Source organism: Periplaneta americana, chromosome 16, assembly GCF_040183065.1.
Source record: "Periplaneta americana isolate PAMFEO1 chromosome 16, P.americana_PAMFEO1_priV1, whole genome shotgun sequence".
In the NCBI taxonomy this organism is placed as follows: Eukaryota; Metazoa; Arthropoda; class Insecta; order Blattodea; family Blattidae; genus Periplaneta; species Periplaneta americana.
This window is the reverse complement of record NC_091132.1, coordinates 163217498-163229887: the sequence shown is the minus strand read 5'-3', so window position 1 is coordinate 163229887 and position 12390 is coordinate 163217498. Positions and strand designations below refer to the sequence as shown.

Here is a 12390-nt window from a genome sequence, read left to right as displayed (position 1 = left end):
TCCGGGGTTTTCCCTCAACCCAATACGAGCAAATGCTGGGTAACTTTCGGTGCTGGACCCCGGACTCATTTCACTGGCACTATCACCTTCACTTCATTGATATGCTAAGTAACCTAGATGTTGATACAGCGTCGTAAAATAACCCAATAAAATAAAATAATACAAAACATGCTGTTTCCAATTAACTCTATAGATTTGAAGAAAATTTACTATAGGTTGGACGTTCAATTCTTTCAAAATTTCTGTATTTCGTGTTCTATCCCAAAGTGTGTATTGTGCTGTTTTTCTCATGAATTTCATTTCGTTAGTAGTTATATGTCGAACATCTTTTTTTGTCCAAGTCCGGGCTTCTGATCCATAGACTAATGTAAGTCGTGCTAAAATGTTGTACATCTTTAATCTTGTATGTTTCTGTACTAAATTAGGTTTGAAAACTGAAATTATTTATTTTAGCATCGATATCCTCTTCTTTTTCATATTGAAAGACAGTTCTCTAAATAGTTAAATGTGTTCGCTTTTTCTAGAATTCTGTTTTCAATACAGATTTTACTACTTACTGAATATTTACCTTTAAACGCCATACCGTAACTTTCTACTTTTTTATAGAAAAGGTCATATTATAGTCTTTTGCAACTGTGTTTAATGAATATAGTGACTTTTGGAGATCATCTTCTGAAGTGGCCAATAGAACTTGGTCATATGCGAAGAGGATTGTATCTATTTTGGTCCGTCTCTTCATAGGAACATAGGCTCTGTTTGAGTTTTGGAGACCCCATTCACATAGAGTTCATGTTGGGTGGATTATAAAAAAGCAGAGGCGAGAGAGGACATCTCTGTCGTATCCCTGTGTTAATAGTTTTAAAATCTGTTAGTTGATTATTTACTCTAATGGCAGTTTTTGTGTTCTTTGTACCTATTATAAATAGATTGTAATATTTGGTTTGGGATCTCGTTTTCTTTTAATATAATTCATAATTTTCTATGTTTAATTTGTAAAAAGCTTTTTCATAATCTATGAAAGCCATTAAATTCTCGTAGTTTTTCTAATATAAGCTTTAAAGTGAACTAGCCATCAGCACATGATCTGCCTTTTCTAACACCATTTTGGTGTGCAGTAATCAATGTTGTACAGCTTCTTTTTCACAATAGATGAATAAATTGTGTATCCAGCATTAAGGGCTATATTCATAAACGAGACGTTGGATGATGACTTCCCATGTCGACTTTCGTAGTAAAGTTTAACTTTGTTAAAAGTCCTATTCATAGACAATATTTCTGAGATTTTGACTTTGGTAAGTTGAGATTTGATGATCTTGTTCTAATCAGAGCAGTGTATATTGGAGAGTACCGCATTCTTTTGATCCGACAAATGCTGACGCGGTGGCCATATTTACTCCTGCGGAGACTCAGTACACCGTAAGACTTGCGTAGGAACACAGGTTTCTAGTGTCATTTTCCATCTTTATCATGAAGAATGCCGTGTTGTTGTACAGTTAATCAATGTGTAATCAATTGCTGTTGTACTGAATTAGCATTACAGCTTGTTGTCTATGCGGGTGACATGAATATATTAGGAGAAAATACACAAACTATTAGGGAAAATACGGGAACTTTACTGAAGCAAGTAAAGTGATAGGTTTGAAAGTAAATCCCGAAAAGACAAAGTATATGATTATGTCTCGTGACCAGAATATTATATGAAATGGAAATATAAAAATTAGAAATCTATCCTTCAAAGAGGTAGAAAATTTAATATATCTTAGAGCAACAGTAACAAATATAAATGACACTCGGGGGGGAAATTAAACGCAGAATAAATATGGGAAATGCCTGTTATTATTCGGTTGGGAAGCTTTTATCATCAGTGTGCTGTCAAAAAATCTGAAATTTAGAATTTATAAAACAGTTATATTACCGGTTGTTATGTATGGTTGTGAAACTTGAACTCTCACTTTGAGAGAGGAACAGAGATTAAGAATGCTTGAGAATAAAGTTCTTAGGAAAATATTTGGGGCTAAGAGGGATGAAGTTACAGGAGAATGGAGAAAGTTATACAACGCAGAACTGGACATATTGTATTCTTCACCTGACATAATTAGGAACATTAAATCCAGGCGTTTGAGATGAGCAGGGCATGTAGCACATATGGGCGAATCCAGAAATCCATATAGAGTATTATTGGGAAGCCGGAGGGAAAAAGACCTTTGGGGAAGTTTGCGATTCTAAACAATTAGTTGAGTTTCTAGGTACAGATGTAAGTAAACCCGAAACAGAAATGTCTAGTGAAGATGAATCTGAGCAAAAGAAATTAATATAGGCTAAATTTTAATTTTACTGAAAATGGAAATATTGACTTGAATGAACAACAAGCTCTTTACTATTTGTTGGGATCAGTTTTGTTCAGAATAAAACAAAATAAGTTGTATAATATTTGTGAAAACTATTTCATATCAAATAACTGATAACAGGGATGAATCTATAAATTTTATTAGCATATTAGTGACTCTCAAATCGTACATGGAAATGTCTCATATACCCTTATAAATTCGTGTTTGATATAATTCTAAATCCAGAAAAATGTGAAACGTTGGTAGAAAATGTATTGACACTAAAGGATTTGAAGTCTTTATTCATTAACACTTCACCTCATACGTTCCCAATTCGTTATAATATATTTTAAAAAGTCTTATCACTATTTCAGGACTAGAATATATTTATTGTTAAGAAAATTGTCTGTTATAGCAAATGCACTACAACAATTTGCTAAATGTGGCGGTCGAAATGTTGGCGTGAGAATTGCACTAGAACATCGCTGATGTTATTCCTATTGAAATGGACATAACATAAATAATAAAGTGTTATCTCTCATGAGTCATTTCGCTATCACAATAATGTTTGTTAATTCTTGTCTCCTGTGTTCAATAAACCACAACAACATGTATGAAATCGCCTTTAATCACCATCGTTCTAGCATTACTGCTTACGCTTCTGTGCCGAGCAAGGAGTAAATATGGCTGCCGCCGCCGAGAATACGGTACTCTCTAATATACACTGCTCTGGTTCTAATGTTGGCAATCAAAATCACTGCCTTCTAAACGAATTAAGTTAATAGATAGTTGAAACAGAGTAGACATTGCCACAATCAAAGCCATCTTTTGAGTCACAAATCAGTGAAACAATTGAACTTCAGTACATGTTAAGAATTTGTTAACCATTCTTGCAGCTTTACATAAGAGTAATATTATTCGAGGGCTTATTGTGAAACTAACGTAAGCACAAAAATTGATATTTTTAGGTCTTTACACCAATCTATAATAATTGTTGTTCTACTTGGTCACAAAAATCGTAACTTAGTTCGAACAGTTTTGTATATAACAAAATTCATAACTACAAAACATCATGGTAGAGTTCATTTGAAATAGTATTGCCCGTTAAGAATTTTGTTGTGAATAAATCATCGATTGTAGTTATATTAGTTTTACATTAAGCCCTAAAATTATTTCACTGTAATAAAATTTTATTCTGAAGATATAGATGATAAGAAGATGCCACCAATAATAGACTATGAAAGAGACATATTATATTGCAGTCAGTTGACATAGTTGTTTCTGCATGTCTGCAGAAACTACTTAAAAATTATCTGAAATCAATATGCCGAAAACAGTATGACGACGACCGCAGGATTATAAATTAACTGTATAACCTATCCTTTATAGAATTAAATAGTCAAAATCATTATTAACTTATAGCGTAAAATCGCGATGAAATACATTGCATTATTTATTGGTGGAACAGATTTTTGATTATTCATCAGTAAAAGTTGAAACTTGACGAGAATATTTGAATGGGTTATTTATGAAAGGGCCTAAGTCTTGAATACTAAATTGTTGGCAGTTTAAGAAAAACTGCTTACTGGCCCCAAATTTTGAAATTAAGGCTGAAATAAAAATTGTATTATAAATTCTACTAAGCATTACAGTGTGAAACTTAGTCCCCTTCATATCTTAATCGATGTACCTACACCCAAAGAGCAGTATTACATTACAAACCCATTTTCACAAAATTAGCGACTTAGGCCCTTTCATAAATAACCTATTCATTTAATACTGTCTGTTTATCAAATCTGTACCTTGATTTGAATTTATAATCTATAATAATACGCTAAGGAATATGATAAGCTTTAATAATCTCCTAGATGTCCTCAATATTCTCGGCAAATTCAACAATTTTCCAAATATCAGCCATCTTCCTTATGTTCACGAACGAAAGTCAAAGTCTAGATTTTCGGCGACTTCGAAGTAGAGTCACGATTTAAGTTTATTTTCGCGAAAGTGTCGACTGTGAATAGGAAAATAGTGATTTTGTACTTTTCAAAATCAACTTTGGTCCAAAGTTTCGTCTATGAATACGACCCTAAGTAAACTTATCCCTCTGTAATATTCACACTTTCTTATGTCTCTTTTTTTAAAACATGGGGATTATTATTGCCTTGTTCCAACAGCCTGGAGGATCTGCTCCAGACAAAATAATGTTGAAAAATTATAGAAGTCTCTCAAGAAATCGGATGTCACTAAATTTAAATAATTCCATGTCAAGACCATCTTGTCCAGGAGCCTTGTTACCTTTAGCCTGTTTTTATCTACTTTAATTTTTCTTTTTAATTAGATTTGTCAGTCAAACTCCATATATTTTATGCCTATTTCTTGGGAACAGTTGTTTATAACTACGCACTTACTGACTGGCTTTTAACGAACACGCAGGTTCATTGCCACCCTCACATAAGCCCGCCATTCGTCCCTATCCTGAGCAAGATTTATCCATTCTCTATGATCATATACCACCTCCCTCAAATCCATTTTAATATTATCTTTCCATCTATGTCTCGGCATCCCAAAGGTCTTTTTCCCTCCGGCCTCCCTACTAACACTCTATATGTATATCTGGATTTATCCATACATGCTACATGCCTGGCCCATCTCAAACGTCTGGATTTAATGTTCCTAATTATGTCAGGTGAAGAATACAATGCGTGCAGTTCTGTGTTGTGTAACTTTCTCCATTCTCCTGTAACTTCATCCCTCTTAGCCCCAAATATTTTCCTAAGCATCTTATTCTCAAACATCCTTAACCTATGTTCCTCTCTCAAAGTGAGAGTCCAAGTTTCACAATCTTAAAAAACAACTGGTAATATAACTGTTTTATAAATTTTGACTTTCTGATTTTTTGACAACAGACTGGATGAGAAAAGCTTCTCAACCGAATAGTAACAGGCATTTCCCATATTTATTCTGTGTTTAATTTCCTCCAGAGTATCATTTATTTCGTAACAAGCTGTTTTTTACGCTTATGGGTTGTTAGCCGTTCGCCCAACCCCCAAGCTGGGGACCACCCCTCATCGGCTGTCCGCGACTTCTTATTTGATATATTCACAACCACTCTCCATATCTGGAGGCCATCTCCTCGATCCGCAACCTGAGGATGCGCCATGCCGTGGTGACAGGGACCCACAATACATGGTGTAACTACTCACTAAAATTATAAATAACAAAGATTACTTCAGAGTTCCTTTGCTATCCTCCTGCATTCTGCACTAGCATATATTCGCGTTCAACACCTTCAATAAACCAATGCACATGATTGGGATGTATATAATCAATCTAGAGAAGACTTTTCATGCAAATTATTTCACTCATGATTATGGAGTGTGTTTACGTGCATTCACTAATGTCAGGATTTAATAATAATTACTGACTTTCCGTGGAAAACTACATATCAAATGTCAGATATAATTATTTTAATGTTTGTGTTGCAGGATGAAAATGTATCAGCTGTGCACAAGACTGAAATAAAGAAGGAATGTATGGATCACAGTTATGATCTGAAATCAGAGATGACATTTGAGGAATCTTTTGTGTCATTTGACTATCCCATTGGGAGAAGTGAAGTTGAGGTGAGTGCAGTTTCCGAAGTATGTTGGTTGGTAGTTGTCGCTCTTTTATTTATTGGCTGATATGGTTGCTATAGCTCGCGCAAGGAACAATTACTGAAAAGCAATGGTCGTGTAGCTGTCTGTTTTGACGTGTGTATGTAGGCTCGCCAAGGGGACGAGAGGTGTGGGCCGATAGAAGTACAGCCTCTTCCAAGAAGATTAACAAATGAGGACATCCCTGTGGAAATAAAGAATGTAGCAAGAGAAAAATTCGAAGCTAATTAAACACGCAATATATGTTTACTAATGAAATAATGATACCATGCGATACAAGACATGCATTCACATGCAATGGAACAAACTAAAGTCGTAATGTAACTATCACAACTCAAAAGTGATGTCATTTCTCTTCCGACTGTTCTCTTGAATATTATTCAAGCTATCTCATTACCTTTCCTGTTGCCATCTCTTCCTTATTGCATTGTTTCATTCACATTCCTTCCGTTGGTATTTCCTGCTTGCGAGACCTATACAAGCAGGTGATCGGGTGGTACTAATGTTGTTTTCATGCTGTCCATTTCTTCATCCTGTAGACTTTCGTGACTTTTCTCCACTCAGTTTTTCCTGTAGAAACTGCGATATAAATTGTTCACTAAATCATATCCATTTTTAATGTTTTAATCATCATTGGTAATTTTTATCAGATCCAGTTCCAATTTAGTTGTCAGCCCAATATAGAGGGGAGGGTCAATCTCAATTACTCTGGCGGAAGATGAATGAACTTGTGTTTTCAGCCTGCTGTGGGAAACACGTAATGAGATTTTTTTTTGTAATTTTTCTTTTTAAATTCTTTTGTTAGCTAAAATTCACATGATTTTTGTATATTTCTTGGAACCACTTGTTGGTAAATACACATCATCAACATCATCATCATCATGGTGTGCTTAAATGCGACAGGCTCATGTCGGTAGATTTACTGGCATGTAAAAGAACTCCTGCGGGACAAAATTCCGGCACATCCGGCGACGCTGATATAATCTCTGCAGTTGCGAGCGTCATTAAATAAAACATAACATTTAACATCTTCATGGTAGGCCTCGGCCCATTCCGCTCTCAAAATTCATCTTACCATTGTCTTCTAGGACGTCCCACTTCTCTGTGACCGTGTGGCTGGTATAATAGTGCTTGTTTAGTTAGCTTAGAAGAATCTATTCTTAAAATATGTTCATGCCATTTTTGTTTGTAATTTTGTATTTTTTCGTTTTAATTAAAAATTTTTAGTTCTTGTCTTATTGTTTCACTAGGAATATGGTCTTTTAGAGTACATCCAGCAACGTATCTGAGGAACTTCATCTCTGATGTTTCTAATAATCTTCTGTATGATCTATTCATGACCCAATATGTCACGATGGGAACTTCCATTCCTTTATAAAACTTTAGTTTTATTTCTTTTGTTGTTTTTGTTTGTAATGTTCTTTAATAGTCCCACACAAGCTTTGAAATTTGTAATTTCTTTCCTTTATATCATTTTCCCAATTGTAAGATATGTGACATCCTAAATATTTAAAACTTTTGAATTGTTCGATAATTTCATCGTTTAAAACAATTTCCCTCGAAAGGCCATTGTTTTTTTTTTTTTTGAGATCATAATTCTCCATAGTTTTATTGAGCAGTAGTGTGGCTATTTGTAATTGATTTTCTAATTCTGCACATATGACTTAATCGTCTGCAAACATGATTGTGTGTTTAAATGTTTACTTAGCCGTGTTTGCCATTCTATGATAGCTACGTCCAGGTATATATTAAATAAAGTCTGCAAAAGAGGACAGCCCTGTCTTACTCCTAAGTTTATTTTTTCTGTTTTAAAATTAGTTGAATTACCATATTTTATAGCAATTGCTGTATTTTTATACATTATTGTAATCATATCTATCATATGTTTTGGCTATCCTTTTTCAGTCATTATTGTCCAGAGTTTTCCTCTTAATATGTTATCAAACGCTTTAATGTAGTCCACAAATAGTAAGTATTTTCCAAATTGAATTCTTCTTTTTTGTATTAATTCTTTCATTATAAAGACACAATCCGCACATGATCATCCTTTTCTAAATCCATATTTATTCTCTTTCAGCATACTTCTGTTAATTTATTCAGTCTTCTCGTAATTATTTACCCCTGTAATTATTTAAACCTTTCCTATTGCCTTTCTTAAATATTGGTTTCACTATTGCTGTATTCCAATCTTGAGGGATTTGTGGAATATACCAACATATGTTAAATAGATCACACATTTTTGTTTTAACTCTATCTGATGCATATATAATTAATTCTAGATTAATTTCATCTTTTCCTGGAGTTTTTCTGTTTTTAAAGGTAAATACACATGAACGTCACAATTCACAAAGACAGCTTCATAGTTCTGTAGCTGCAGTAGCTACTTCTTACTGACTGTGACATGGGGAGGACCGTTTGTTAATGTCATCGAGTCCAAACTCTTCCTATAAACCAACAATTGTGAACGATAATATCAGCGACACTCTGGACAAATAAAAATTTAAAAGGCAGTAAGTGCAGTAACAGAAGATAATAGAAGTTGGATGTGTACGCCTGAATATCCACACATGATGTAATTTCTTCCATTGTTATTTACACTTGGAAATATAAAAATTGGAGATTTATCTTTTGAAGACGTGGAAAAATTAAAATATCTTGGAGCAACAGTAACAAATAGAAATGACACTCAGGGGGAAATTAAACGCAGATTAAATATGGTAAATGCGTGTTATTATTCGGTTGAGAAGCTTTTGTCATCTAGTCTGCTGTAAAAAAATCTGAAAGTTAGAATTTATAAAACATTTATATTACCGGTTGTTCTGTATGGTTGTGAAACTTGGACTCCACTTTGAGAGACGAACACAGCTTAAGGGTGTTTGAGAATAAGGTTCTCAGGAAAATGTTTGGGGCTAAGAGGGATGAATTTACAGAAAAATGGAGAAAGTTACACAACTGAGAAATGTATGCATTATATGCTTCACGTGATATAATTAGGAACTTAAAATCCAGACGTTTGAGATGGGCAGGGCATGTAGCACATATGGGCGAATCCATAAATGCATATAGTGTGTTAGTTGGAAGGCTGGAAGGAAAAAGACCTTTGCGGAGGCCGAGACGTTGATGGGAGGATAATATAAAAATTGATTTGTGGGATATGGTGATAGAAACTGGATTAATCTTGCACAGGATAGGAACCGATGGCTGGCTTATTTGAGGGCAGCAATGAACCTGCAGGTTCTTTAAAAACCATTTGTAAGTATGTTGTTTACACTAAGCGAATTATTTTCCCAATTTCCCTGGATTTTCAAATTCTTTAGAATTTTCACTAACCTTTGTTGTTTACTTTAGTTGTGTGCTTGCTATAAATAAAAAAGTATGTGAAATATTGCCAAACTACCTTACCAAAAATTTTTCTCTTACCAATTTTACCATAAGAGTTGTTGTTAATGTTGTTCTTTTCTAATGCCAGGTGTTTGACAATAAAGTCATTTGACCTCTTGCACTCCAATATTTTTTAAAGATATTATGATGGTCAGCCACTGAAGCACAGATTTTGAGGTGTTCCGAATCCATTTCTTGGTTTGAGTTGCACAATGGGCAGTTAGGAGACTGATATATTCCATTTCTATGCAGGTGTTTGGCCAAACAGTCATGGCTTGTTGCCAATCTAAATGCAGCTACAGATGATTTTCGTGGTAAATCGGGAATGAACTGTGGATTATGATGCAGAGAGTTTGATTATTTGTCAGCTTCGTCGTCCTGAATCCTACTCACCTGCGACCATCCAAGAATGATTCGAGTGTCATTCTCATTTACCCTTCCAATTAACTTATTGTTTAAGCAATTCTTATTTAAAACGAGAATTCACTTATAAAATGCCGTATCTTTTTTTTGTCTTTGATTTTTTTTAATTCGTTTGCATTTTTCACCGACAATGTTTGAACTTTTTACTGGATTAAGTAAGATTTAAAATGAAGTCAACAGCATATAAACTGCTGTGCATCGATTCTTCAACTATTATTTTCGTATAGCTTCATTTTACATAATCTTTTGCAGGAGAAGGCACGTGAGTTAAACAAAATGGAGGCGAAAGTGAAACAGGAAGCAATAGCGGAAGGCAATGAAGATTGTACTGAGAGGTGAGTGAAGTGTGTGAGCCTTTACTTCTTTGTTGGTTTCAGTACGTTATTTAAACAATAACGACGAAGAATAGACATTATAATTAGTTTCAACGTGATTGTTGTTGAAATGAACTAATCTGTATTCTGAATTGCCATGTCTACCTGTAAGTCTGTGTGTTTGTCTATCTGTGGTTTGTCTGTGTAGCTCTCTGTCACTCTTTATCTGTTTAGCAGTCTCTTTTTCTGTCTGTCTGTCCGTCTGTGTCTCCAGCTGTCCGCCTATCCATCCATACATCCATCAATCTGAATGTATAAGTTCGCGTATGAAAGGAGTTTTTAAGGCGATTATCATCTTTGTAGACGATTTGCTCTCATTTTGTCATTTGCAGTGGACAGTGCAGACCATGAGAGTGGATCTGAATAATACAATCTCTCCATGTCTTTACTTAAAATTTTCTGCTAAACTGGAGAATTAGCACAGTAGTTTTGAACCATGCTGTTACAGTTGCGACCAAATTTAACCAAATACACAATGTCGCCAACATAAGAATACGATTTTGGTCTGTTGTGTCGTTAGAAGGAGAAATTTGTTTCTTTTTCTCTCTACCTACGTCTTTTTTATTTTTAGTAGGTTATTTTACGACGCTTTATCAACAGCTTAGTTTATTTAGCATCTGAATGAGATGAAGGTGATAATGCTGGTGAAATGAGTCCTGGTCCAACACCAAAGGTTACCCAGCATTTGCTCATATTGGGTTGAGGGAAAACCCCGGGAAAACCTCAACTGGGTAATTTGCCCCGACCGGGAATCATATCCGTGCCACCTGGTTTCGCTGCTAGACTCATTAACCGTTACTCCACAGGTGTGGACACCTCCGTCGTTCTGAACATTACTGAGAGATAGCACCCACTGTTACTTTCGTCTATTTCAATGATTTTTCCCTGCACTACCAATTTGTTTGGACGACATTTCTATATAGAAAATTAAGACAGATCTTACAAGCGATCTCCAGTTACTAACAGTATGGTAATCTAAATTCTGTGTCCATTTTATCTCGAACTAAAATTTCTCTCGCATTTTCTTTTCTTTCATCACGGCCGAATGGGTTTATCTCTTCGACATCGATGTTTCTAGTCGGTCATGGTCTTTATGACAGTTTTTGTTTCGTAATATTAATAAACAATAATATAATTAAAGCAGTGAATAATTTTATGGCCCCCTAATATTTTTTCTTCGTAAAATGCTAGGCATTTTTTCTAGGCCACAAATAAAACTGCAAGGCGGTCATAATTACGTACTTAACGCTTTGGCGAACATTAAGCGGAAATTTACTTTCCGTTATTTAATTGATATTCCGTGAAATACACCTTTCTTCCCTTTATTTCCTTGTTTTAACCTACTCTACATAACCTCTTACTACATATGCATTTTCTTTTGGTGCATTCAAAACATCGTCGTTGTACTGCATAAACCTTGGACTTGACTAATGGAGTAATTTATTTAAGAATATAGTCGCGAATTTTACTACCACCATTTCGATTGTCTTTTGTTTGACATGGCTCGGTACGGTCCGGTGACTAGCGGCCAGCGAGTAACGACTATCGATATTGCTCTACCATGCGTATTATCCAGTTTTTCCAAAGTTTCATTATTTTTACGTCATTATATAATGATTCAATTGCTGGAGCAGGTGGAACTTGTCAAATTTTTCTCATTTAATGTCATACTCGACAATGAGGAAGATGGAGAAATCTACACAATAAAGACAGCTGCAAAGAATCTATTAATTCTGATAAATATGTTTACTAACATAGTAGTTGTGTCAGATTGCAAAGCTAGTATTTGAGATATATCCTGATCCATAGCTAAAGCAGAAACTAATGCTGATTAGCTAGTATTTGAGATATATCCTGATCCATAGCTAAAGCAGAAACTAATGCTGATTAGCTAGTATTTAAGATATATCCTGATCCATAGCTAAAGCAGAAACTAATGCTGATTAGCTAGTATTTAAGATATATCCTGATCCATAGCTAAAGCAGAAACTAATGCTGATTAGCTAGTATTTAAGATATATCCTGATCCATAGCTAAAGCAGAAACTAATGCTGATTAGCTAGTATTTAAGATATATCCTGATCCATAGCTAAAGCAGAAACTAATGCTGATTAGCTAGTATTTAAGATATATCCTGATCCATAGCTAAAGCAGAAACTAATGCTGATTAGCTAGTATTTAAGATATATCCTGATCCATAGCTAAAGCAGAAACTAATGCTGATTAGCT

At 34.7% G+C, this 12390-nt stretch overlaps 1 protein-coding gene across 1 annotated transcript in view; it reads left to right on the top strand.

Annotated features, from left to right (window-relative positions):
- The window catches only part of LOC138691707 (zinc finger protein 664-like), a 29160-nt gene that overhangs the window by 8037 nt on the left and 8733 nt on the right, over nucleotides 1-12390 (top strand). The window contains exons 4-5 of the mRNA XM_069813984.1: nucleotides 5813-5950; nucleotides 10040-10122. Of these exons, the coding sequence (XP_069670085.1) occupies nucleotides 5813-5950; nucleotides 10040-10122 (221 nt within the window). The remainder of the gene's footprint in view (nucleotides 1-5812; nucleotides 5951-10039; nucleotides 10123-12390) is intronic.